This window comes from Alligator mississippiensis, chromosome 2 (assembly GCF_030867095.1).
Source record: "Alligator mississippiensis isolate rAllMis1 chromosome 2, rAllMis1, whole genome shotgun sequence".
In the NCBI taxonomy this organism is placed as follows: Eukaryota; Metazoa; Chordata; order Crocodylia; family Alligatoridae; genus Alligator; species Alligator mississippiensis.
In genome coordinates this window covers 14739923-14767205 of record NC_081825.1, presented here as the reverse complement: position 1 = coordinate 14767205, position 27283 = coordinate 14739923, and the positions used below count along the sequence as shown (strand labels likewise).

General features: G+C 48.1%; 3 protein-coding genes across 8 annotated transcripts in view; 1 reads left to right on the top strand and 2 right to left on the bottom strand.

Moving 5' to 3' along the window:
• IMMT (inner membrane mitochondrial protein) overlaps positions 1 to 1465 on the bottom strand; it is a 34361-nt gene extending 32896 nt beyond the window's left edge. For 2 of the 4 annotated variants that reach the window (XM_006271489.4, XM_006271490.4), the window contains exon 1: positions 1329 to 1462. In XM_006271489.4, coding sequence (XP_006271551.1) covers positions 1329 to 1373 — 45 coding nt within the window. In that variant the 5' untranslated portion in view covers positions 1374 to 1462. Of the gene's footprint in view, positions 1 to 1328 lie in introns of all 4 variants that reach the window. The other 2 variants (XM_059721457.1, XM_006271491.4) reach the window with 2 other exon arrangements.
• Positions 1466 to 4194: 2729 nt separating this feature from the next.
• MRPL35 (mitochondrial ribosomal protein L35) lies at positions 4195 to 8957 on the top strand. 3 transcript variants are annotated; one of them, XM_019478421.2, is made up of 5 exons: positions 5194 to 5272; positions 5848 to 6016; positions 7109 to 7253; positions 7470 to 7689; positions 8720 to 8957. In XM_019478421.2, the coding sequence occupies exons 1-4, from the start codon at positions 5239 to 5241 to the stop codon at positions 7656 to 7658; spliced, it is 537 nt and encodes a 178-aa protein (XP_019333966.2). In that variant the 5' UTR covers positions 5194 to 5238; the 3' UTR covers positions 7659 to 7689; positions 8720 to 8957. The 3 variants fall into 3 exon arrangements, with proteins under 3 accessions (XP_059577443.1, XP_019333966.2, XP_014463206.2); XM_059721460.1 differs by lacking the exons at positions 5194 to 5272; positions 8720 to 8957 and adding an exon at positions 4195 to 4240 and having other exon boundaries at positions 7470 to 7845; XM_014607720.3 differs by lacking the exon at positions 8720 to 8957 and having other exon boundaries at positions 7470 to 7845.
• Positions 8691 to 27283, bottom strand: part of REEP1 (receptor accessory protein 1) — a 100357-nt gene continuing 81764 nt past the window's right edge. The window contains exon 7 of the mRNA XM_019478408.2: positions 8691 to 12592. Within this exon, the coding sequence (XP_019333953.1) occupies positions 12582 to 12592 (11 nt within the window). The 3' untranslated portion in view covers positions 8691 to 12581. The remainder of the gene's footprint in view (positions 12593 to 27283) is intronic.

Below are 27283 nucleotides of genomic sequence, written 5' to 3'. Positions count from 1 at the left end.
AAACCCTAATGTACACAGAAGAATGCAGCAAAACCCCAGGACAGTTCAGTTTATGCGCTTCTATAATGAAAGATGCATGACATTCAAATCAAACACTTGTCTAATCTACACAGGCTTAAGATCCCCGGACAAGTTTAAAAGACAGCTTTAAAAAGAAAAAGCACCAAGCTCCTAAAATCTCCCAATGCGAGACAAGCTCAAAGCTCCAGAAATTATTTTCAGTTGGCCAATTTTTGGAACAACAATTCTCTGTGACAGTCACAACAGCCAGGTCCCTGTCCTGACCCCACCCTGCCACTGGCAGCAGGGGTCAGGCTCCTGGAGAATTAAGTCACAGCTACTCCTCGCTTAACGTCGTAGATACATGCTTGAAAAATGCGACTTTAAGTGAAATGATGTTAAGCGAATCCAATCATGTCACAGTAGTTACCTACTAGCAGGCAGCGGCCAAACAACGTTACAACCAAACACCGCACGACTTTCAATGCGTACTTTCTGTAACAGATTACCGACATAATAATGAAACGCTGTTAACTGGGACGACGTTCAGCGAGGAGTACCTGTTCAGGAATGGAGATGGCAAGGCTAGTCACAGGACATGAGGCTATGCTTTAAAAAACTCACAGCCTCAAACAGAAGCAGCTCTCGCACATTAGGAGCTCTGCTATTTATAGGATACTTTGGTGTTTCCCAAGAGACGAGCGCCCTGGGGCCAGCAGAGGTTATGACATAAAGAGGCAGACGTCGGTGCACGCCGAGACACGGGGCCTTTTCACGGCTCCAAGGTCGTGACTGGTCCGTCTGCAGCGCTGGGAGCAGAAGCAGGAGAACGGAAGTGGCAGGAAGTCACAAGCAGGCAAGGTCATGTCCTTCCAGAGCCATGAAGGAGTCCAGCCGCTCTGGTATTTTTAGTGACCCTCGGCTCTTGTGGGGTCGGACTCTCTGCCCCCCCCGCAGTGCTTATGCCGCCTCCTGCTCCCAGATCCTGATCTCAGAGCCCCCCACCGCCAGGACTACAAGCCCCAGCATGCAGCGCGGGTGCAAAAGCGCGCGCGCGTTGCATGCTAGGGCCTGTAGTCGCTTCAGTCCTCCCATGCGCCCGGCATAGTTCGCCTCGCTGCCCGCGTCAAGCACGAGCCCAGCAGCCAATCAACGCCTGCCGACCCCCTGCCAGTCAGAAAAAGCCGAGCAGCGATTGGAGAACGCGCCGCCGCATCCCGCCCCCGGTGTCTCACAGCCACAAGCTCGATTCATTCCATGGGCCGCCGGGGGGCGGAAGGGCGGCCACCTCCCAGCGACAGGCCCGGCCCTGCCCTGCCTTGCCTCACCTGCGCGGCTACCGCGACCCCCACGCGCTGGCACGCTCGCAGCATCTCGCCGGGCGCAGGGCGCGGCGGGTGACGGACGGTGGTAGGCAACCGCCGCGAAGCCTGCGCTGTCTCCGCCCCCTCAGCGTGACCCCCAGCGCGCAGGCGCAGGCGTAGGCACCGCCCCCGGCTGCCGCCGGCGGTGAGTGGCAAGAGGAAGCGGCCAATCAGCGTTCGGAGAACGGGCAGGATGCAAATCGGGCTCCGCCCAGCATGCGTGGTTACGCATGCGCGCGAACCGCTTCGGGGTGGCCAATGAGAGCGTGGCTCAGAAGCGACAGATGCGGGAAAGCGCGGTGGGAAAACGCATGCGCACTGCTGGCGCCAAGCAGGGGCTGTGGGAGTGCAGCCTAGTGCAGTGTCAGGGCTTGTTGAGCAGGGACAGGGGCTTCCTCGCTCCCCCTGGGGCTGGGGGCATGAGGGGCTGCCTACCCCCATGGAAGTGAAAGCACCACTGCTGGCAACCAGGGTGCAATTTATGGGGGCTGAGCCCCCCTCCCCTCTCCCATAAGAGCTCTCCTGTAAGATTTGAAAATCACAGCCTGGGGGGTCTCCGATCGCATGGCTCCTTCACTTACGTGGACTTGTTAATCAATGAACCAGTGTCATTTTTTTTGTTTGCACACCTCCCCCACGAGAGCCAAAGTGTAATTTGAGCCCTGGGTATAAGGCCACGGCAGAGGGATGGTCGGCTCCAACGGGCAGGCAGCACCTCACATGTCCTTGTGCGGGTTCAGTTTGAGGCACGAGACGCTTGCGTGACGTAAATGATAACGAGGGGGCTCTGGTCTTTGCTGCAGCAGTCATTCTCACTTGGAGGATGAGGGTGCGCAGGGGGCAACGGGCATTGTCAAGGGCTTGGAAAGCAATATCACATGAGGAGGGGCTGGAGGAGCGACGCCTGTTCAGCTTGAGGAAAAGGTGTTTCAGAGGGGAGAGGATAGCAGTCTTCAAATCTTTGAAGGGCTGCCATAGAGAAGAGGGAGCACACGTTTTCTCTCGCTGCGGAGAGGAGGATGTGAACTAACAGCTTGATGTTGCAGCAAAGCAATTTTAGATTGGATGTCCAGGCGGACGTTTTCACCGCTAGACTAGCGAGGCGGTGGAATAGACTCCATCGCTGGAGGTGTTCAAGAAGAGTCTGGGCAGCCACTGGCCAGGGACGATCTAGGCATAGCGATGCCTGTGTTGAACTATGGGTATTTCCCATGCTTCTGGGCTTTGCTGATTCTTCCACCCCCTCCCTGCTGCATGTATCGAAGGAAAACTTAAAAGCACTCAGAGGTGTCGCGTGTTGGCTACAGCCAAAGCTGAGGACTTTGACTGGGGTATGCCTGTGCTCCTGCTGGGACCAAAGGACCGGAGGTTCCTGGCTAGGGGGGCTTGCCTCTGTGCTTAGGGTCAGGCTGATTGCCACATTTGGGGTCAGGAAGGAATTTTACCCTGTGGTCAGATTGGTACCGACTGTGGTGGTTTTGTGCCTTCCTCTGTAGTGGGGGCATGGCTGGAAAAAAAGTCTTTGCTATTAGAACAGGGAGGCAGTGGAATAGACTGACTGGCCAGGGATGTTGTGGACTCTCCATCACTGGAGGTGTTCGATTGGGCAGCACTGGTTGGTGGGTATTTCCCATGCATCTAGGCTTCGCTGGTTGCCCCTGCCCCTTCCTTCTCTGTTCTGCTACACATCAGTGTGTTTAAGCCTTCCTCAGACACATTGGATGTTGGCTACAGCTAAGACCAGGGTCGTTGATGCGTGTGCCAATATTCCTGCAAGGAACCAGAGGTTCCTGGCTAGGAGGCTTTGCCCATCTTGCTCAGGGCCAGACAAATCACCACATTTGAGTCTAGGAATGAATTTTACCCCATGTTCAGTTTGGGCTGGACTGTGGGGGTTTTGCCTTCCTCTATAACCAGGACGTGGCCCTCAACCCAGAATCTCTTGGTTATATACTAACAAAATTTCATAGGAACAAGATGTTGGCTGCCTTGGCTCCTCTGCTTTACCCGTGGCAGATTAGGGTGCTAGGTCTGTGTTGTGTCCGGGTTGATGGTAGTCTTATGTCAAGTTTAGATTATGGTATTTATGGAATGGTTTGGATAGGGATGATCCTGTTTCAGGCAGAGGGTTGGACTGGACTAGATGACCCCTGGAGGTCCCTTCCAGCCCAACTTCTCTCTGTTTATGATTTAAGGAAGGTGCTTCTGTGGCCGAGGTCCAGCAGACTCTGGATTCAGCAGGCATTTGTGTTTGCAGCATCTGGGTGAGAAGTGAAAAGAGGTGAGTAAAAGCACTGCCTGTCTGAGCAGGAGTGGTAGCTAGGTATTGGGGACTGGGAGAACAAACTGCTTCATAATTACAGACCTGGAGAAAATAAACCTCGTGCTCTTTTTGGCAATACTGTCATTCTTTGCAGGTTGACGATGCCCTTGAGCTGCTCCATGTTTATAACATTTAGTCGGCTTCATTTTGGGATAAACTTGCTCTTCTCTCATTTGAGCCCAAGGGCACAGAAACACCGACAAGCCTCTGTGAGGGGAAAGGAGAGTGAGGCATTCCCTTGCATCAGGTGCTGCTTGGAAACTACATGTGTGCGCTCTTAGTCCATAGTAAGTGCAAGAGAATCCACAGCAGCTGAGCCAGGCATGAAAGAGGGCTGAGCCTAAGGAAAGAGGAGACACAGGGGCAGTTACTGCAGAGCTGTTGGCATGTGATGAAACCCAACCTTAGGGTAACTTGCAGGTGTGCTCATGCCCTTTATGCAAGGACTCGATTATCTAGCTGAGTTGATCTTGAAGGCTCTTGGAGTCGATCCAAGGATGGGGTGGAGGACTGAGTGCCCCCATGCACGCATGTGCGCTCCCCACCCCAGCAGGTCAGTCTGTGGGGGAGGGAAGGGACGGGGCTAGACTGAGGTCCCCACAGCAAGGGACAGTGCCACAGAGGCAGGAGCAGGGGTAAATTGGGTGGGGCCCCGGCCGGGTGGGACTTGCCTGCTGGGGAGGCGCGGCCCTAATATGCACATGGCATATTTGTAGCATTTTCCTGCATGTTTCCTGAGTCACTTTCCTTCCTGCAGTATAAGCATTAGATAAGGTCTGGAGATGCACTGGGCTCTAGACTTTGTACTGTGCAAGTACAGACGATTGCAGCGCGCAGGGCCGGGCCAGCTGCACGCACAGGTCCCATCCTCCACGCAGCGCTGCGCCAGCCCGGCCTGCCGCTGGGTCAGCACAGGGAGCCCGGCCTGCGGCCACATCAGACCCCCAGACCGACACATGGGACTGGGCCATACTTACCTGGCAGGGGAAACGCCATGTATCTGGGTCCAAGAAGGCAGTTTTCCTTAAGCCTCCCTGGGGGTAACTTTTTCTGGCAGTGTGGTTTAGTACCCGCCAACGTGTTGAGGCTTAATACACATTTTATGGAAAAGAGAAGCTTCTCCCTAGCTTGCTCCTGCGGCCACATGGCCGAGGGCAGGCGAAACTCGGGGGCATCCACCCCCCCAGGCTCCAGGCTTGGGCCTGCACCAGGATACCCGCCAAAGAATTTGGAAATATCTGACGCCCCTGATGGGGGTGGAGGATGGTTGCCAGTTCTAGTAGAGCCACTTATGGTTCTGGAGTGACTCACGGATTTGGACTTGGTTTGGCTGGGAACAGGAACAATTTCTTTAATAAAATAAAATATGGGTTCGGTCCAGCTCCCATGGCCCGGCCCTGCAGGTCGGGGGTTTCGGAAGACAAAGGCAGGAGGGAGCGCCCGCGGGGCCGCCTTTGCATTCCCACCGCCCGGCGCTGGGGGGAGCCGCTGATCAGGGCCGTGCGCCCCGCCCCTTTGTGTGTCGCGGCCGCCGTAGCACGTGATGCCAAGATGGCGGCCGCCAGGGCGCTCCGCGGTGTGTCGGGTCAGTGCGGGGAGAGGCCGCGGGCGGAGGCGGGGGGGGCGTCCCGTCCCTCCGCGCTCGTGTCGCTCGGAGCGAAGAGAAAGGCCCGGTCCGTCCCCCTGCCCCCGCCCCGCTCTGCTCGGAGCCCCCAGACGTGTCCAGTCCCGAGCGGACGCCCCCGGGCCGCCTCCCGCCCCCCCCCCCCTCCCCGCCGCGGGGCCCGTGACAAGCCCCCAGCCCGCGCGGCTCGAGCCTCGCTGCCGTGCGAGTGGCGCAGGTACAAGCCGGGGCGGGGGCCGGTGGCAGGAAGTAATTTGGGGAAGCGGTGAGTGGAATATGTGCCCGGAAACCCCACGAAGGGGACTGAGGAAAGCCAAATATCCCGGAGCAGGGGAAATATCCGGCGCTGTTTCCCGCCCCCATTGGAGTTCAGGGAGGCTTTGCCCGCTGCTGGGTTTGTGAAAAGTGTCCGAGCCGGCACGAACAGGTCTGCAACCAAACGTCGCCGCGTACAGCAGCACGGCCCGAGAGGCGGTTTCGGCACGCCTGCCGCTGTCCTGTAATTAAATTCCTGGTGTTGTCTGCTCTTCCCACAGGGGTCTTCAGATCTCTCGTCCCTCTAATCTACAGCGGCTCCCGTGGCGTCCGTCTGGTCTCCGGACCATCCATCCGGCGGCTGGGCTACGGGCAGGCACCTGCGGTTTGCTCCGCTGCAAAAGCCCTGCCCTCTGCGGGTAACCTGCCGTGCGCCTCCCTGGTGAACAGGTACGGTCTGTTTTATAGACCAGGTTATGTGGTTTTTCACGGAGCATAAAAAAATAAAGCCATAGGAAAAGGCATCAAAGGTGTGGAACGTGGGTGATTGCTTGCAACGATCCTGCTGCAGCACGAGCACCTTGCGTTACCTTTTCCTTCAGGTCCTCCACGCTGCGCTCATCCTTTCAGCGTGGAATAAACCACCGTTGAGCTGTTAATGGCTATAGTGTCTGCCAAGGGAAGTGAAACCAGTGCTAGGGCAGAAATTTCAGGGGAAAATGCTAATGAAAGCAGCGCTAGAAGAGGGGGGTTGGAGTTGAACCCGAGTCCTCCCCAGATGCCGCGTCTTTCTTCATTGTTGTGGAAGGAAGCGGCTCCCGCCACGCTAGCTGGGGCAGTTCTCTTGCTCCGAATTGCAAGAGTGATCAATTGCAATTTTTAACGCTGTTTTCCACACCAGGGTCCTTGAGCGAGGCTGCACAGTGAACCATACCTGAGAGCTCAGCTCACTGCCGCAGTAAACTTGATTAAAAAAGTAATGCTATTCATTTCAGTCAAAATGTTTCCCTGAAACAACTCTTGTCTTACTAGCCCTGACTTACTGTGCTTTCTTTTTTAAATGTTACGAGCTGCCCTGCCCAGAACAATGATGTTGTAGAAATTAATTTCAGCCAGGCATTTGCCCAAAAGTGTGTGCGCAAATATTGATCCAAAGGAAGGAAGGTCTGTCTGGGCCTCACAGGCCATTGGGCTAGTGTGGTTAAGGCACAGAAGTTTCTTAGCCAACTGCACAGCGATGCAGCCAGCATTTGGCCACCTCTGACTCCCCAGTCTGGTACTGTTTGTGGCTGGGTTGACTGTGGGTAGCCTTTGGCACAAGCCCAGAGTAGGACTTGGTCTCATTCCCCCAGAGTCATAGCGAGACACCAGCCCAAAAGCATATTGAAACATTACAGCAATTTTCTCCAAAACTTCCTGAAACTAGGGCAAGTCCTATAAAGCCTCTCTCAATGTTTTGGCTGGCATTAATGAGATCCTGAGCTCTGGGAAATGGAAAGAGTGTTCCGTTTTGGTTAAAAGCTTTTATTTTTTCCATTCCAGGCTAACACCCTTGCTCCCAAGTCTCCTTCAGCAGCCAGTGAGGACCGTGACATATTACAGCTTGCGGAAAGGAAAGAGAAAATCCGTCAAGGCTGTTGTCAAGAGGTTTCTCCGGCTGCACTGTGGCCTTTGGTTAAGGAGAAGGGTAACGTCCTGTTTATATATAACTGTTGCCTTCACTGGTTGCCTTCCTTGAGGAGCCAGTAGCAAGTATGGGAGAAAAAATGTTGAAGACCACCCAGGGTAGAAGATGAAAAATGGCTCAGAGCAGGGGGAATTGTTGTGGCACCAGGTTGCCATTGTCACTGGGTATTTATCAGTAGTGACGTAATTTGAAAATCTTTACTATGTCTTCTAACAGGCTGGCTATAAAAAGAAATTATGGAAAAAGTCGGCTGCCAGGAAAAAGCGACTAAGGGAACAGGTGTTCTGTAATAGAACCCAAAGCAAACTCCTCGATAAAATGACTACTCCTTTCTGGAAGAGAAGAAATTGGTATGTCAACGATCCCTTCCAGAAGTACCACGATCGTACAAACCTTGAAGTATAGAAGGCGGCCTCTCTCATGTTTTTTGCTTCTGGCAAGTATTTTAACAGATGTGTTTGGAATCCTTCTAGGCACTTCTGTGGGCAAACTTGGAAAGGCTTATCACTTTCCCAAATATACCTGCAAACATGGCAGCTGGTAGGAAATTTTGGTCCAAACCCCCACAATAAACCAGTATTTAAGATCCTGACTCAAATGCTCAGTTGTGGTGTTTCACTGGGAATCGGAGCAGGGGGAAAGAAAGGGAAATGCTCATCCAGAGTCATCTTGGGGAGAGGCTGTGAGCATTTGGGATGTCCATGTGCATGCAAACGCTGCTTAAAGAAAAAACCTAATAACAGGTAAATTGTACTGGAAAACGCATCAAATGGGAATGCCTTTAAAGCCATTTTAAACATAACTGTTGTTGTCTGAAAACCTACTGCTTTCTCAGTAAATGGAGTTGTGTTTTTCTCCATCAGCGGTTGCTCTTTCCATGATACTGCCCCGTGATACAGGATAGGGCTGAAACAGCATCTCTCTGGGCGAGCATTGAAGAAAAGGGCGTTCCAAAGGCATTGGCATATAATTTTAACTTGCCTTACTGCCAGTCTGAAATGTTCCAATTCCCATTGCTTTCAAATGATAAAGCAGACTGAATCCTAATCCACAGCCTCAAAAATTCAGTTTATAAATAAGTAATTCCTCACTTACCAGTTCTTTCCTAAAGCCTGGTTATATTTTACCCCTAGTTATATTTTATATTTATGATAATATTTTACTGTACCTCTGAGCATGGTTTTTACATAAAGCAGCATGTGTGTGTGATTGATTGATTTTTTGCAATTTAAGATGCTAGTTGTTTCTGGCTTCATCAAGCACGCACACTTAATAGACTTAACACTGTAGCAAGAATCAATTTCAGTCATATTGTAAAAGTGGCTTCAAATGGTTAACTAACGCTTAACTCTTTACTGTAGACTCTGTTGCCATTTGTTTAACAAGACATGATTTAGTATGAAGCTTTAGCAATCCAATGAATTCACTGGTAACACGTGATGTTCAGTAGCTGTATTTTTTTCCAGTCGATAATACAGAGAGGGGTTCTGAAAGACATGCAGCACTTAGTGAATACAACTATATACAGTGAGCCAGAATGATGACAACAATACAGTAATCAAGGTAACAAAAGGTATTCTGGCCTGCCAGATACATTGAACAGACTGAAGATGCTTTCTTCCTTTAATTTTTTTGTAAAGAAAAAATTAAGACTTTATTCAAGATGTATATCAATCAATATAATAAAACCAGCAAAAACGTCAACTTTGGAATACTGTGGTAACATCCATCCTTGTGAAGCATTGTGAAATGAACTATCCTATCACAGATCATTTTTTATTGATCACAAAAAGAAACAACATGAAGTGCACACTTATGATCCTTAAGTAGTAGCCATTTGTTTAAATGCAAACCTCAAGAGTACGCATAGTGTTCTTTACAATCTCAAATACTGTGCTAGGTGCCAGACAGGTACCTGAAACGAATAAACAGCAGAAGGAGACTGATTAACAAACATTTCTGCACAGATAAAGGGTTTGTTACTGCATGAGAACACGCTTATTCCACGGGGCATAGTCAGGGACAACAGGTTGTTTATAAGACGCTAGGGGTAGTCGCATCTTGCTATTTAGCTTTCTTCCCTTGTTTTTCATCAGCAAGCTCATTCCTTTCTGGTCATTAGAAACAAATGGCCTGATTGATTCTCTGCTCTGGTGTATTAGACTTGCACTCAGGTTACTCTTGGCTTTGGTTACTCCCAGTTTATATTGGATTAAATGGGGTCTTGCCCAGAGGTGGGAATAATCCTGGCAACCAGCAGTCATTATAGCTGCGTCAGTGCTGACTCATGAGTGGAGACCAAGGGGGTTGCTCTGAGCTGTGCTCATAGTTACCCTATTCCTAAGTGAGGTGTCCCTGGGTAAGCTGATGGCTCAACTCACCCACCCATGCAGTACAGAAAACTAGACATGAGATTTCAGTTCCTTTTGTCAGAGCTTCAGTCTCTTCAAAGCAACCCAAGCTCCGGCTAGCAATCACATCCTTCCCCCCTGGCCCAGGGGTTTGTTTTCAGGGGCCTAGCTATTCCTTCCAGGAGGGTCACATTTCCCTAGGCCACCTGCGTAGGATTTTAAGGGCACCTCTCTGTTTCTTGCATGATTAGACTGCACATCTGCTTGAGACCCCTTATACACTGGATTCTTTCCCCTGGGCCCTAGGGTGCCTTCTGGAGTAGCCAGTGATCCACTGAGTGTGGTCATGCTGACTTGTATAGGAACCAAAGGGAGCTACAAGCTGTTACTTCAACCCACTATCCCACAGTCTCAGCTAATTAAGAATCACGCTTTCTCCTTAACTTTTGTCCGAGCACCCTGATTAGCTCAGTGGCTGCAAAACCATGATTTGCCCTTATCTACCAGTAGGGGGGAGCACCAGACCTCGTGGTTTCAGTTGCTGATTCAGGGATGTTCCTGAGGGGAGACAGCTTTAGAGAACATTTTGGACCACAGAGTTGGTTTCTGGTATTCCTCTCTCATAAATTAAAATGACAATTTTAGAGGTGCAGCTTGTAAACAACCTGTGTCGGTAACATGATCAACTCGAGGCAAATGGTCTGTCTATTTTGTGTACAGAACACTATACCACTAAGCATACATGTATGGGCATTCGCATTCCCTGTCTATACACAAATATACAGCTTGATTTGATAACACATTTTGCCAGAGATATGAAAAGGTTTTTTTATACAGTGAATGTCTTCGAGAGATAAGGCAACTCCCTTGTCAACAATTTCACCTCAGCACTTAAGAGAAGAAAATCTAAACAGTCAAGTTTACAGTAAAACAGCAGATCAGATGCACATGTAATAATTGGAGCAAGAATGAGCATGAATACAGCCTATCTGAGAGCAGAGTCTGTCCAGCATCGTGTGGCTTGATTCTTTTCTTTTTGGCATAATTGAGTGCAAACTTGTCCTTTTATCTTATGGCACCCTCTTGCATAGTAGCAAAAATGGAAGCTAGTTTGCAACAGGAACTCTTGTTTCTGCTAACACTGCAGGCACTGTCTCTTATTTTCTAAATCTGGCCAAAAAAAAAATCTAATTGCCTATGAAAGCTGCTTAAATTAAATATGCAAGCCAAGCTCCTCACAGCATCTTGCCCAGCAGGTTCTCATGACTGACTCCTTTCTCAAATATATGTTTAATGCCTTTTTTGAGCACAAATCCTTTACAGAGCATGAACAACTCAGTGCAGGTAAGGAAAATATGTTTTTCAGGTAGCCGGTCTTATGATGACAGTCACAGAAAATGCCCTTTTGTCCTTTCTACTTCCTGGCCAGCATGATGTACATATTTGGGTGCAGGCATTTTTACTCTTTACTTCCCATATATTCAAGGAACCTCTTGCATTACCCTAAGCTGAGTTAGAAGCCTAGAACATGAATGCATGTCTGACAGAGAATTTCAAAAGGCCACCTCAGATATACTTCTCTCTCTCTTCACACCAACCAGTTATTGGCATCCTGAACTAATTCTGAACCTGAACTAGGGTCGATGATACTAGTCTTAACTGAGTTTGTTCACTGATCAATTATCGATGGTGAGTTCTACATGATACTAAATGTTTTTCTAGTCTAGTCCAAGAGCAAACACAAAAGTCACATAATTGACTTATTGGTGAATTTCACATGCTTTACACTCACAGGAGACACCCACTTTAAGCACAAATACACAAATCCTACAATGTTTTCCCCTTTTTATATATTTATCATTTAAATGTGGATACTACAGACTCTTGCACTTCAAACCAGAATCCATGCAAAAGGCAAAATCTTCCCCAACTCACGCAGGGAAGCTCAGATCCAAGGCTCTGCTCTGCCTAGGGATGGAAAACCCCCACATTCAGGTTGGCAAAGCAGAACACCAGAACTGAGGTCAGGCATGCTGGCGAGAGGGGTGAATTTTGCCCCTATGAAAATCCATCACTAAAGCAATTCTGGTTTACACTGCAGCAGTTATAACAAACACAGCTTGCAGGGATCGTACAACTGCTAGCCAAAGATTTGCCAAGAGCTCTACAACAGAATTTTAGCCTCCTTCAGTTTCCACGCAAGATATCCCTTTCTTTTCTTCTGGCTCAGATTTATCACAAAGAAGACACCTCTGTCTCTGGCTTGCGAAATCAATTCCATTTGCTTGCATGCATCTCTTCATCATCTCTAAGTCCTTGTGTCTCTACGGCATTAGCACAATGACTTGACTGGAGCGAACGTAATTTACTTGCTAGAAAAGAAATGGAGTTGCAGCTCAGGCTTTGCTAATGAGTCTCGGACATTCTGTACAGTCAAAAGAATTCAGCATTTCTGACATCGTTCGCAGTCTTGTGGAGGAAGGGAAGAAAGAAAACGCTGTGGCTCTTGCAAGTCCAACTCATGAATGGTAAAGCCATAAATAAATACATTAGCCATAATAGCATCGAGTGCAACTGAGTATTTTTTTCCTTTGCATTCCCAGAGCTAAAACTATGCAAACACAACTCAGAAGGATAAATGTACGGCCTTACAGAGTTAGCTTAAGTAGTTTCATGTTCTGCAAATGAAACAGAGGGACCTACACAGTGGCTGCCTAATTGTTCTAACCATGAGGCAGGTAAATGCAAGTAGCATGTGACTTAAGGGAAAGAAAAGAGAAGGGAGAAAGGCCATGTCTACAGCGCTGCACGGCAAAGCACACCCATCTCGCTGCTGTTTTCCACGGTATTAACGAGTAGCTCTTTAAGGCAGAAGAGAGACATTCTGTGGATCTTGGTGCTATTGGCTCATCGCACTCACATTGTTTCAGTGGTAGAGGACGAGGTACTTTTCTTCCTGAAGCGAGGTCTAAGGATCCTAGGCGGTGCCTGTGGGAAAGCAGAAGTTTCACTGAAACAGAGGAAATGTGTTATTCTTTGCCTCTCTAGAACACTGCCCACATATGAACTCACTCATCCCCATGATGCCCCTGGACAGTAGGTATTATTCCTGTTTTAGAAATGAAGGACCAGACAAAAGAACAGATCCTAGTCCTCCAGATCCCCATTTAAAGCTCCCATAAGTAAACATCTGGGAATTCCCAGCATGAGAAACACCTTGTGTGGCTTCAAGCATTTCAGCCAGTTCTTCACCACCCTGCTGGTGCCGCTGGCCTAGACGGCCATGTCCAGGAAGAGGCACTGCTGGAGAGCACGGCACTCCAACCATCCCTACTAACGTAATGGCCTGTTGGGAGACATTACAAGCGGATGCAATATACAGCAGCCCTAAGGCTGCTCTAAACTATTCCCCTGAGGAACAAGAAAGCAAAATGGTGGCAGAAAGCCAGCTTTGCACTCCTCACCCGACTCTGAAATGTCGAACGCCCCAAGGGATCCCACCACGCCTAAAAACCATTCAGCTTGGCCAGTCTGGGACCTGCGGTCCGCACAGACAGCCTCTTCTTGAAAAGTGGATTCTTGTTCATTTTGTGCCAGCTGAATGAAGCCTGTGAGCCCCTACTGAGTGGCCCATGCAGCTTCCTCACCTGGGCAAAGCCTGGACACGCTACTTCTGAAACAATTTGGAAAGAGCATTGCTGCAATTCCACCCGATTCAGATGCCTTCACAACAGAGTCCTCAGGCAATAATAAGTGACCAAGAAGCAGACAGTTCACAGTGTGACTCGTAGGTGGCTCAGCCGGACAGAGCTAGTCAGACACCTAAGTGGCACGTGTCAGATTAGCCCAGCAAAATCACTTTACTCTTGAGGTCTGGCAAACCCCGTTCCCAGATGGTACTCTTGAGGCTGAGAGGCCCCAAAAGCATGGGAGCTACATGCCAAACAGCTATGCGCTGCTGATCGGTGAATCGTGCCTGTTCACCAGCCAGCTCTACAGCCAGACCTGATTGTGATTTGTAGGACTCACGAAGGGAACCGCTCCAAGAACCTGTAAAAATAGAAAGTGTTGGACTGACCTGAGCTACTGTGTGCAGCAAACTCTCCATACAGGGGCCGATCTGCCATGTGGGGTTTTGGATACATAAATATTAATCAGAGCAGAGACTTAACCCTGACTTCTCTCCCATACCAGGTGAATGCCCCAATCCCTGGGCACAATGGTTGGTATCACAAGAAGCTGTCTTTTGTGTCAGGCCTGCTTTGGTAGGCATGCTCGCAGGATGTCTACTGTGTTGATGCTTCAGACCAGACAGGTAGGACAACACCTAGTCTGTGAACCTCAAAGGGGCTTAGGTGTGAGCTAGGCAGTGTCCAGGCAAAGACACTGAGGAACTGAGTTCCCCACTCCAGAGTTAGGTGGCAGCTGAGAGAAGAGTCTGAGGATCTACACACTCAAATTAGTCACTGAATTCCCTTGTAATGAATTCAAAATCACTTGCCCAAAGTTGTGTTGGAACTAAACTTGTGTCTTCCAAGTCCTAGGTAAACACCCTCTTTATTGAACTATCCTTTTTACTTGATGACAATCTAGTAGATAACTCCTCTTGTCCATTAGATTACAATTACATCCAACCAATCTAGATCAGACACATTTCCAAATCCGCAGAGACATCCCCACTTCTGCTAAGTTAGCTGTTTAAACCTTTCCAGCCAAGGAATCGTGAGTTAACACAGCAGCGCTGACACTTCAAAGTGTTGCATCTCAAGTCTCCCCTCAGCTGCTCCTTCTGTAGTGCCAACTGCTTCTCACATCCTCTCTGGGTTTCAAAGGCATCAGATACCCAGAGGAGGGAAGTGAGAAATATGTGGCCTTTTTAACTGGGGCAGAGAAGCTCAGGGACAGAGAAGGTCTGGCTTTCGAAAAGGGGGGTTGGTTTCTTTTTCCTTGATTTAATAAAGCACTACAATCCCAGGGAGGCATCCTTTGCTGTTAACCCCTCAGGTTTAGACTGAAACAGAGCATGGCATCCCAAGTCGAAGGAGTTGCATGGTTTCCAGGGTCCAATGGATATTTGCCCACCACTGGCATAAGCACCGACTTTTATTTTTGCCGGGCAAGGCCTAATACAATAGAAATGTGGAAAGTTTTATGCATTTCAGGTGACCGCCCTCTTCCTGAGGAGGGCCCCCACCTACTTAGTGCCTCTGACCACCGGCAACAGGTGGGCCACCCTCTTTAAAATGCATACCTGTGATAACTCTCACTGGAGCCAGGCCAGACCAAACCCTGTCCCTCACCACACCGCTTGTGTCCTGGGACACTGAGACAACCCTAAGCTAGAAAGATATCAGACCATTCACTCATCCAGTCCATCTATGGATGGAGACAACCCTAAGCTAGGAAGATATCAGACCAGTCACTCACCACTCATCTATGAATCCAGTCCACTGTCCTCCTGCCTCATGGGACCAACATTCAATGCCTCATTTTCATCCACAACAGAAACCTAATTGCCAGTGGGGCAATGAATACGACCTTTTATTATGAATAGCTAACATCTGAATGTGTAATTTCAATAACACCTTCCTGCCCAAGATCTTTACACAAACCTCCCATGATCTGGCTTCCTGTAAGGAAGGGAAGAATTACTGTCCCATTTCTACAGATGAATAAGCTTTAATACAGAGATGTTTTGTTTAGATGAGCTCGCGGGATCAGAGAAATGACGTGTCCAAAGAAGAGGGTGGCTATGGCAGGGCTGGGACTGGGGTCCAAGACACTTAGCTCCCACGACTGTGCCTTAACTACAAGGCCATGCAGAATAACCTCTCCCCATGGAAACTCCTTTTCTGCCTAGGGAGTCAGCAGTGCCATCACAGCTGCATGGCCAGGCAAGGGCTAAGAGTAAGGGGCAAGACGGGGGGAGGCGCAGAGGCTGTGGGTAGCTGGGGGTGGAAGGGTTTGGAGGTGGGGCAGGAAGGCTGCAGCAGAAGAAATGGATGGGGCAGAGGGCAAGTGAATAATATCGCTCTAAGCCCCTAGTTTATTAGTAAAGCTTCCAGTTTCTTTTTAACTGGAGAAAAACTGTGTGTTGTGTTATACGTGATGTGCCATACCATCTGCATCCCCCATTTCAAAACCTTATATCCGTCCATGCCTTCCTCTCTGATACAGGAGTAATTATTTTCCCCTCAGTAAATGAAACATGAAATGGAGTTCTGTATCCAAAACCCCACACCTAATGCCCCACCGCTTGGATTTAAAGCTAGATGCAAATTTTGCAGCTTTGGCCCCTCTACAAAACCCTGGTGATTTTTTCTCCCTGCATATGTAGAATATCAACACTGATGGGAGGCTCCACATCTGTAGAAAGAAGAGACTATCCAGGCTAAGCCCACCCTGCTGCCCTCACAGCGTGTCCATTTCAAAGACAAATGACCTGGAAATTGAGGCAACCTTCAAGGTGCAGCATCTTTTGGAAGTACCTCAAGAGGTTGATCCTTCCTTTTGGGCCTTTTAATCTTGAATGTGCAATCCCATAAATCGTTCTCCTCATCATCTGAGAACACTAAGCCTTTTGTTTCACAGTTTGCCTCACATGGTATTTCATACTCAGCGTCCACGTCTACCTCAACCACTTAAAATGGCCATTTAAAATCTACATGGTGAAGACAAAGAATAAAGATCAGTGGAGACCTAGGTGCTGGAGTTTATTTACTCTCTCCTCCCACCCTGTCCTCCCATCCCAAAGCCATGCATCTTCCAGAAATTAGTAGAAAAGAGGTTTGTACAGCACACTCTAGTAACAGTGGTGTTAGAAGCCAAACCAGCCCTATCTTATTGTGTGTTTCTGAGTTACGCTGAGCTTTTTTAGATGGAATTTAGGATAATTCTACAGCCTGCAGATGCTATGGCAATTCCATAAACAGATGGTGTTTAATCACATTTGGATCCCAGATAAATGAAATAGCTAATCGCTGTAGGAGAGCCATTATGTCAGCGTATCGATTTAAACTAAAACACCAATGGAACGTTTTCCCCCCAGGGTATACAAACTTGACTTGCTACTCAATACCCCTCTTGTATTATTGGCTTTGACTGTGCTAACCTGGCCCGTTCCTGAATAACCCTGGGTGACTGGTCTAAGCTGAGATAGTAAAATATGCCTACACTAGCCATGGGGGCTTGTGCTCTGAACTGCGGCCATCTGGCTCCATGTTTCATACTGGTGCCCTTCTAACACAGCTCACCTGTGCCACCGACAGGGCAGGTACTACCCAATTCCTGACACCTCTTCCAGAAGGAACAGACTCGGGGACATTTCAAAATGGTGCTGGTGTACCATTGACCAGTAGGCAGATGGCTGTTAGAGCTGTTTCAGTCTTGACCAAGGTGGAGCTTTCCACTAAGTTTCTAGACCAGTTCAGGCTGAAACAATTCAGACTGACAACCCAATCCAAGACCCACCAAAGTTAACAAGTCTTTCCATTGACTGCAGTAGGCATTAGATGAAGCCTTGTGCCCATATCTTGGGCATCAGCTGTGTGTGCAATATGGAAGAAATTCTCCCCTCTATTATACAGGTGCAAACTTTGCTGACTGCTAGCTAGCTAAAATGACTGCAATCATAGTTTCATAGTAGGCAGGGTCGGAAGGGACCCGAGTAGATCATTAAGTCTGACCCCCTGCCATGGCAGGACAGAGTGCTGGGGTCAAACGACCCCGGCTAGGTGTCTATCTAGCCTCCTTTTGAAGACCCCCAGGGTAGAAGCGAGCACCACTTCCCTTGGAAGTTGATTGCAGCTCCTAGCCGCCCTGACTGTGAAGTAGTGTCTCCTGATGTCTAGCCTGAATCTACTCTCAGTCAACTTATGGCCATTATTCCTTGTTACTCCCAGTAGTGCTCGGGGAAACAGGGACTCTCCCAATGCCTGCTGGTCCCCCTTGGCAAGTTTATAGACACCCGCCAAATCCTCTCTCAGCCTTCTCTTGCAAAGGCTGAACAGGTTCAGGTCCCGTAGCCTCTCCTCGTAGGGTCTGCCCTACTGTCTCCGGATCATGCGAGTGACCCTCCTCTGGACCCTCTCCATGTTGTCCACATCCCTCCTGAAGTGCGGTGCCCAGACCTGGACACAGTACTCCACCTGCGGCCTGAGCAGTGTCGCAAATAGGGGGAGGATCACCTCCTTGGACCCGCACTAATCAGGCCACACTAACTGTAACTGAAGACAGAATTTGGCCCAGTCTGGGAAATGCAGATGCTTTTTTATCAGTCAATGCCTGTGCATCACCGTGAGCTTGTAAAGTGCTATTACAGTCATTAGCAGTATTGGCAGACTGCGGTCCAAGGTTGCTACACTGAATGCAGGCAGCGAAATGAGAAGGTATTTTTAATGGCCAGTCTGAATTAGGAATCAATGAAAATGTTACCCAGCCGTGACTAAACCTCCAGCAGTCAGGCTGCTAATAAAGGAGCTTGGTGCTAGTTACATAGATGATTTATGTCTTTCCATGCTGAAATGTCTCAGGAATAAAGAATGTTGCTGCTTGGACACACATGAATCACAGTTATTGGCTCAGTGTCCGGTTAAATTATTGATTTTTTATAATCACCTAAAGCAACGTAAAAGGAATTTCTACCCTTTTTCTCAGTTGTGTGCACAGATGCCTTGAGCCAAGTACAATAATAGGAGGATCCTTAAACTCCTAATCATTATATTTACTTTTCAAAACACTCAGTTTGTGTCCTCACAGTGCCATGTGTGTTAGGTTAGTGCAACTACCAGTTTGTGAACAGAATAATTAAGTGGTTTGCTCATAGTCACAAAACAAGACCATAACAGAGCCAGAATCAGAACTCAGACCTTAGTGACTTATCCAATATCTGCTGAAGTCAAAGTGAAAGCTTCCCGGTTATACCCTTATCTAATAGCTGTTGATGTCAAAGAGTGAAAGCCTCCAGGTCATGCCCTTAGCCCCAGGAGAAGGCTGCCTCTCCAAATATGGTATCACAGCATCCTCAAGACACCAGGCAGGGTGCCTCAACCCATTTATTTGCCATCTGGATAGCTAGATCAGAATACAGCACAGGCAGTTTTCAATACAACCAGGAAAGGTATATATTTTTAGGAATGTGGAGCAGTCTGGAAAAAAAAGTTTAAGTTCACATTACAGGGAGGGCAGGGAGGAAGCTAATTTGAGATGTTTCATGTGATTACGGTTCTAGAAATACAGTATAGGGAAATCTTCACTTCCACACTGAAAATTAATCTGGGATCATTTAATTTGCATAGCACAGCATTTCCCCCCAACATCTCAAAAATTAGATTTGCAAGAAGGATCCAGTTTTAGTTTGTTTTATTAAAAGGACCCACAAGATACTGCATTAATATTCATAACCCAATACATATTTATTACTGGGCACTGTTTGCAGGTGTGTTCTGATGTTGGCTTCAACAGGTAGACTCCCTAAAGAGAAGCAGTTTTTAAATACATGGTAGCGGTCCAAACTGTTCTAACAACTCCAGTAGAAATTTGAAATAGTGTGACACCATATATGTGGGATATATAGTGCTACACTATATATATCCCACATATATATATATAGTGTGTGTGTGTATATATATATATATATATATATATAGTGAACTTGAAATAGTCTGGCACTATGTATTATGTATATGTATAGTGCCACACTATTCCAAATTCAGACTCAAACAGGAAATAGCTGATTGCCTGACAAAATAGCACTACATATATTTCAGGGGTATATATAGTGCCATTTTGTCACGTGATCAGTTATTTCCTGTATAGTGAAATCATTCCCAAAATCGCTAACAGCTAAGTCTTGCATCTGTGTAGGGAGTTGGATTAGATGACCCACAACACATCTTTTCAGCCCTCTGATCCTACTGAAGAACTTCAAATGTAGCTTTTCCAATGGAGACAAGTTTGGTGGGGTGACGACTAACCTTTCTCCAAAGAACTACTTACTTTGAAAGGAATGATAAGGACTAAAGGAAGCCAAAATAGTACAAAATTAATAGTAATAACACTATTTTGCCTGCCTGTAGTGTCTTCCTTTGGTCATCTCTGAAGGCCTTTACAACCATTCATTGACGTTATATCACCCCTCTGAAAGGGTATTATAGCCTCAACTTATAGAAAAGAGAAATGAAATTACTAAGTGATTTGCCCAAGATCACATGATTCATCAGTGGCATCAGGGCTGAACCCATGCTCTCCTGACGGGCCATCAACCACCTTGGTTCTATGTACAATGCTTGCACCTTCAACATACCTCACATCTGGAGCTGTCCAAATTCTGTCAAGCTAGTTTGAAACAAAAGGCAACTCCTGCCACTGCACTGATATCACAGAAGCTTGGCTATGCCTTGGAAACCCACCTGTATTTTTCCCTAGCACATAAGGACAGTTTCCTGCAGTCCTGGCTTGGGCAAAATGCCCACTGACAGCATAGGAACTTCAACTGTTGTATTCACCTTTGAGCAAGGAACAAGATGACTAGCATGACACGAGTATGGATAAGAGTGCTGGGTTAGGGACAAGAGGCTTCAGCTTCTTAAGGGGTCAGTAAAAATTGGGCATGCACATGTACTTGAATACATGTAGGGGAAATAGTCTAACTGACAGTCTATTGGCCAGCACAGCATACGTTGTGGGAATCAAGTACGACTGTAAATCAGTTGCCAAGAGCAGATTCAGTAATGAAAAGTTCAGTCTCAGATTTTCAGAAGCATATTCAAATATCCCACGTGGAGAAATCCTTCCAAACAGTTGTAAAACTGCTTCACTTTGGTACAGTTTCTATTCAACCTTCTAAGTGTCTAAGTAGAGTTAGATGTGTTATTCCACCCTACTCGAGCCCCTGAAATAATGTCAACGCATGTTATGTCATGCATAATAATATGCATAAATAATGTCATGGCATGTTACAGAAATGATTCTGTAACATGCCATGAGATGAACCTTAAGATCAAGTCACAAAAGGCAGTGAAGAGGAGGAGACTGTATCCACTTTTTTGTATTAACAATTTTTCAGGGTCTTGAGCAGGATGGAACAGGATTGCACTTAGGTGGTTAATACTCTATGTTGGATCTGACCCTTATGTTTTCAACTGCCCTAAATCACAGCGACCAGCAGGTTTAGGTAGTTGAAGACAGTCTGATTGTTTCCAGTTCCATAGACATGAGTCAGGCTATTTTAAACCATCGCACACTGGGTGTACACTATAGCTATAACCAGTTTTAGAAGCTGAACGGGGGTTGGAATCAGTGGGCATGTGTCTACACCTTCATTAATGTGCAGTAGTTACTGCGCATTTAGTTTCGTACTTGCTTAATGAAGTATTAACTTAATGTGCAGTAACTACAGTTACTGCACAGTAGTGCCAGCACATAGTTTTTTTGTGATGCTAACTGCGCAGTAGCATGCTGGTCAAAAATATGCTAGTATGCTACTGCGCAGTGTTATTAGACTGCTGCCCAGTAAGCGTCTTGTGTAGACATGCCCAGTTAGACTCTTTCTCCCACATGTGCCCACTATATAGACCCCATTTACAAGAAGGGGAGAAAGGAGGACCCCAGCTGTTATAGGCCAGTCAGTCTTACCTCGGTCCTTGGGAAGACCTTTGAGAAAATTATCAAGAGCACATCTGCAAGGGCCCAGCAAGGGAGATAATGCTCAGGGGCAACCAACATGGGTTCATTGAGGGCAGGGCCTGCTGGACTAACCTGGTTTCTTTTTATGATCAGGTCACAAAGCCCCTGGACCAGGGTGTTGGGGTGGATGTCGTCTTCCTGGACTTTAAGAAGGCCTTTGACAAAGTTTCCTACCACATTCTCTTAAAAAAACTAGATGACTGTGGCATTGATGCCTACACAGTCAGATGGGTCACAAATTGGCTAGATGGTCGCACCCAGAGAGCGGTGGTGGACAGGTCATTTTCGACCTGGAGGGATGTGGGCAGTGGAGTCCCCCAGGGCTCAGTCCTGGGGCCTGTACTGCTCAATATCTTTATCAGCGATCTGGATGTGGGGGTGGAAAGCACGCTGTCCAAATATGCTGACGACACCAAGTTGTGGGGTGAGGTGGGCACGCTGGAGGGGAGGGACAGAATCCAGCTAAATCTAGACAGGTTACAGAGGTGGGCACATGAGAATAGGATGGAAGTCAACACAGACAAGAGCAAGGTACTGCATCTAGGGTGAAGGAACCAGCAACACACCTGTAGGCCGGGGAACACCCTTCTTGTCCGCAAGGTGGCAGAAAGGGATCTTGGAGTCGTTGACTCCAGGATGAATGTGAGCCGTCAATGCGTGGAAGCGGTCAGTAGGGCTAACAGTACCTTGTTGTGCATCTACAGATGCATCACAACCAGGTCCAGGGAGGTGATCCTTCCCCTCTATGCGGTGCTGGTCAGGCCACAGTTGAAGTACTGCATCCAGTTCTGGGCACCACACTTCAAGAGGGATGTGGACAGCATCGAGAGGGTCCAGAGGAGGGCCGCTCATATGGTCAAGGGGCAGCAGGGCAGGCCCTATGAAGAGAGACTGAAGGGTCTGAATCTATTCCGCCTCCACAAGAGAAGGCTGAGAGGGGATCTGGTGGCCATTTATAAACTCACCGGGGGGACCAGCGGGAATTGGGGGAGGCTCTGTTCCCTCGGGCACCACCCAGGGTTACTAGGAATAGCGGCCACAAATTGTTAGAGAGGAGGGTCAGGCTGGACATTGGGAGACATTACTTTACAGTTAGGGCTGCCAGGCTCTGGAAGGGGCTCCCAAGGGAGGTGATGCTCTCTCCTATCTTGGGTTCTTCAAGAGGAGGCTGGACAGATATTTGGCTAGGGTGATATGACCCTGGCACCCATTCCTGCCCGGGCCAGGGGGTTGGACCTGATGATCTGTTTAGGTCACTTCTGGCCCTAAGCACTATGATACTATGATACTATATGCACATGCCCAGTTTGGTCCACCACTGAAGAAACTGAAGCCTCTTGTCTCGAATGCAGCTTCATTATTATTAGAGAAATGCACCAGTGGTGTAAGCAGACCATGACTTTCCCTACAGAATGAGTTTCAAAGTGGTGGGGTGGGGGTGGGGGGGTGGTGCTAGTGTGGACCATGACCTGAAGTACCTAAGCTATTCCACAGAATCAGCAAACAGGTTCACAGGTTATAGGCATGAAAGCATGTAAGCACCAAGTGTGTTCAGCTTCTTCTCTACAAGGCAGCATATTCCAGGTACCGGAAGAAACAGGGATGGGCTGCTGTCTTGATGATCTCTGAAGGATCCAGGCACCTCTGAGGCCAGGCTACTGCTTTAGTTTGGGATTCTTTTTTTTTTCTCCCCTCCCCTGAATTTTGTGCTGGTGAAAAAGGACCAAACTGTCTGTCCTGTCTTCTCCTTATCCACAATGCAAGTGTTGCATGGGGATGGCAATGCCTCAGGCCTGCCCATACTGTTCCACCAGTGTGCGTGTCTTAATAGTCAGTGTCCTAGAGGCACCCCCTCTAGAAGTGGGAAGGCAGCTCATGGTTTGGTTGTACTGAGGCAGCGAGTCCCCAGTAGCACAAGGATGAGCACGCCCCACCCGAATCTGCTGCTGTCTCCACACTGAATTCCACCAGTTGAGACTGCGCTGGGCTCACTCCCAGACCCACTAGAGACCAGTGGCTAAAAAGCAGGTGCTGGGAATGAGTCCAGAATAGCTTCACTGGTGAACCTCCGGCTCTGGAGTGTGTCAGTGGACATGGGTGGGTGGCATGTGTTCCTCTGACCATGCCACTGCCATAGGATAGACAAGCCAGGCTGACCTCATCCTTATTGTGCTTTGCCAGCTCCCATCAAAGGTGCCAACTAAGTCCATTGACAGTGGTGATTTTTGCCATGTAGGTATTTGTCCAATGGGAACTGGACCGAGACCAACCCACCCAATTCACGCAGACTACCAGACACCCCCCAAATGGAAACCATTTCTGTTTCATTCATATCCTGATCGCCACCAAACTGGAAAGGGAAACAATGAGAGTCAACCCTCTCCCACGCCCATTCACTCTGCCTCCAGAACCATCAGCCAGCGTGGAGCCTGGACCCAGAAAGCATCTTCATGGCTCCCAGGGTGGGAAGGCAGGTGCCTACACCTCTAGGGAGTAGATCTGTAGGCAGATCTACAGACCTGCATGAAACTACAGTTGCGGACCTTGCCACAGCACCCAAGAGTGACAGAGCTGGGTGGTGACTAGAAATGCTTTCTCTTTCAGAAGGGCACCTTAGTGCCAGCTGTGAGGTGTGTTTTGAGGACTTTATTATTAGAGAATGTAAGAACAATGGAATCAAGCCAATGGAGATATGTCCTCTAAACAAAGAAAAGATAAGGTGTTGCTGTAGGGGAAATGAAGAATAAACAGGGAAGTAACAGTCCTTCACATGAAGGGCAAATAGCAACAAATAGACATGCAAGAAAGAGCCTGGGGAAAGAAACGGAGGTAAGGAGCATGTGGAGGAGACAGAGAAACATCTTGATCCTTTTCAGGAGGTTACAGAGCATGGAAATGCATTTGGGCTGAAATAGGTTTCTAAAAGGGTGGCATGAAGGCCTGGGGAACCTCTTCATGCTTTTTTTTAGTGACCTCAATCTTTGGTACAAGATGTTAAGTCATTGCTCTCTGTCTCCCAATTGGCTACACTAGCAGAGGAAAGGTTATGTCTGTGCAGGAAAGTTAGTCTCCTTTAAAGCACCTCCACACAACTTCCTTCCAAGGTGGCCACCACGGCTTTTCTACCACCCCGTCAGGCAGGGGCTGCATATAAGCAACAATGGCAAGCCAAGTCCTTCCCCCTTCTCCCTACCCTTTCCCCCTCCAATCTGGGATACTTTTGCTCAGCAAGGATCCCACATCAGGCTGAACCCCATGAGCTGATACAGTCTTGGCCTCTTGCACTTGCTGCTCCAATGCCTCTGTGCCAACAAGTACATGTAACTCTAAGACATCTGCCTGGCCATGTGCCCTGCCTGCACAGGTCCCGGCCAGTCTCCATAGAGACTTCAGGATCACGGGGTAGTGACAACATGGGGCTGAGGCAGAGCCATGATCTGCTCCCTGCACAACCCTGCCCACGGAAACCATGTCCATCGCAGGACCATGTGGACAGCGGTTTGTGGCTCTGCCCCAGGTCCAACCCTGTACTATCACCGCCCCAAGATCCCAGGGTCTCTCCAGCCCTGCCCACCTGTCTCACTCCTGGACACTGCTCTCTGCCCATCCATGGGCCTATCCCAGTCGCTCAGTCGAGTGCCCTGCCCATGCATGTCCTGCTCCCAATAGCTGGTGTAGGGCAGGCAGGCCAGGGTGCCTGGGCAGCAGGGCTGGGTCTAGCAGTGGAAGCCAGAAGGAGCCACCACCACTGGAGCTGCTGGAAACAGAGTCTAGCTACCGCACCACCCCAGCCCTGCTGCATGCCCAGGCTGCCCCTTGCACCTGGGCTGCGCAGGACCGAGAGACCCACCATAGGTGGGACAAAATCCCTCGGCAGGCTGTATTTTGCCCACCCCTGCTCTAAGATGAACCTTCGTGCGGCACTTGAGAGACTAAAATTCAGTGGCTCAGTTGCCTGGAGCGGAGATTGTGCTGCATGGTGACTTATACCATTATACCATTAGAATATGTTAAACCTGATTATCCCCAGGCAGCCATTACCATTGAAGCAAGTCAGAATGTGATAGCTTTCATAGGCAGGACCTTTCATTCACTGACAGGGAGCCAAAAGTATTCCCGTGTCATGCGGGAAGCCTTCACGCTCAAGACACTTAGACTTCCCTAAAATCCTAAGGCCCCAAGTGCTGGCTGAGCTGGGACTTCACCCAGTGAATGCACAGCAGGGAAAATCAGGCAGTGACAAAAAGATACTGAGCACAGCCTAACAGGCCTTTCTGATGAAGTGAGCTTGGACTCACAAAAGCTTATACTATACATCTCTGATGTAGTTAGTCTACATTATGGGTAGGCAACCCCTGGCATGTGCCAGAGCGTGGCACGCAAGTGCATTTTGCTTTGTACATGCGTCCTGGGAAAGGGGCCAGTGCTGCACATCACAACAAGGATTGGGCCCCTCCCAGCTCCCTTGCCATTTGCCCCTGGCATGCGAACATCTTGCAAGTTGAGGTTGCGGGTGTTTTTGGCACTGCCCAAAACATTGCTGACCCCTGGTCTAAAAGGTACATATTTACCCTGCCTTCTGCCTGACTCGAGACTAACATGGCTAGTACCTCTCTTCCAGGTATTTATCATTTTCAATTTCTGTGATTCTATGTAGGCTGGTAAAACCCTCCTGAGAACAGGATAAATCCATTGTTCAGTAGCAGAACGGCTTTCAGAGCAGAGCATTTGCTCAGCCACTGCTTCACAATGGACAAAGGCTGAATCTTCTTTACACTCATATAAATCCAGAGTGATTTCTGTGCATTTCCACTGGTGTAAGTGAGCCTGGAGCCGGTCTGAGCTGTTGTTGGGGGATAAATGAAAGACAGGCATAGGTCCTCAAAGGTGTTTAAGGACCTAACTCCAGCTGATTCCAGCAGAGTTCATTTATGTACTGCATTTCTCATGGGAAAACAGATTGTGCCAGAGGCACGGATTCCATCAGTCACGTGTTAGGTATCATATTATTATAATGGAAGGTAGGGTCACCATAAGCAAAGCTCATCTCCTCTAGTGTGCACCAGCATAGGGAGGTTTTTCCACACAGGTTAATGAGTCAGTGAGAACAAACACTGCATTTACCATGATGCTCAGCCTCTTTACCTGCATCAAATACAAATGCACCATCATTTCCAAAAGGTCAATGGACCAAACCATGGGGCACACAGCAACCGTTTCACTGCCAAACCAAGATGCAGCCACCACCACCACCACACACTGTACAGCAATCACAAGAACAACAATAGTCAGGAGGTTCATCCTTCCAAATGATAAGTCAGGCTCAACATTCATCAGGCAAACAAGTCTGGTCACATCATTAAGAGAGTCATCTGTTAATGAAAACAGGTTCCACAAGTGATTAGAGTAAGTGCAAGGAGGAAACTAGTCTAAATAGCTCAGATGAAAACTCATGCAAATCTGTAACACTTACAGCAGAGTCCCACGGTGTTTACATAGAGAAAAGAAAAGAATAAACTGTTAGGGAAAAGCATTTGGAGGAAAAAGGAACATTGTTTCAGGGCTCAGAAATCTTCTGCAAAGTTTCATCACCGCTGTCTCTAACATCCATGGTTCAATCGTAGTCCATTAAACCTAAATAGATGTTTTAACGTCCTGTTGTTACAATGCCCATGCAGTAAAAATACTGATTTTCTATACACAATATTGTAGTCCTGGAATCAACCAAGGTAAGTACAGAAATACTTTAAAAGTCTACAGAAACTCACAAGTCTTAATTCAGAACTGCTGTACTCACATTTTTGTTCTCACAAAGCAACTTGCCAAATCTGGCCCAAAAGTGAAGCACTGTCACATTAAAAAAAAAAAAATCCCTACAGCCAACAGAACATCTCCATAGTGCTCTTTAGGTGCCACTGAAAATAGCTGAAGCAAAATAAATGAATATTGCTTTGTGGGCGAGCAGAAGAGCAGCTGTAAGTCAAACTGAATAGA

What these genes read in the sequence shown, in the direction of transcription:
- MRPL35 (XM_019478421.2), top strand. Translation starts at nt 5,239, where the DNA reads ATGGCGGCCGCCAGGGCGCTCCGCGGTGTGTCGG. An exon ending in GGCGCTCCGCGGTGTGTCGG is followed by an intron (nt 5,273 to 5,847) that starts GTCAGTGCGGGG and finishes CTCTTCCCACAG; the next exon opens with GGGTCTTCAGATCTCTCGTC. An exon ending in TGCGCCTCCCTGGTGAACAG is followed by an intron (nt 6,017 to 7,108) that starts GTACGGTCTGTT and finishes TTTCCATTCCAG; the next exon opens with GCTAACACCCTTGCTCCCAA.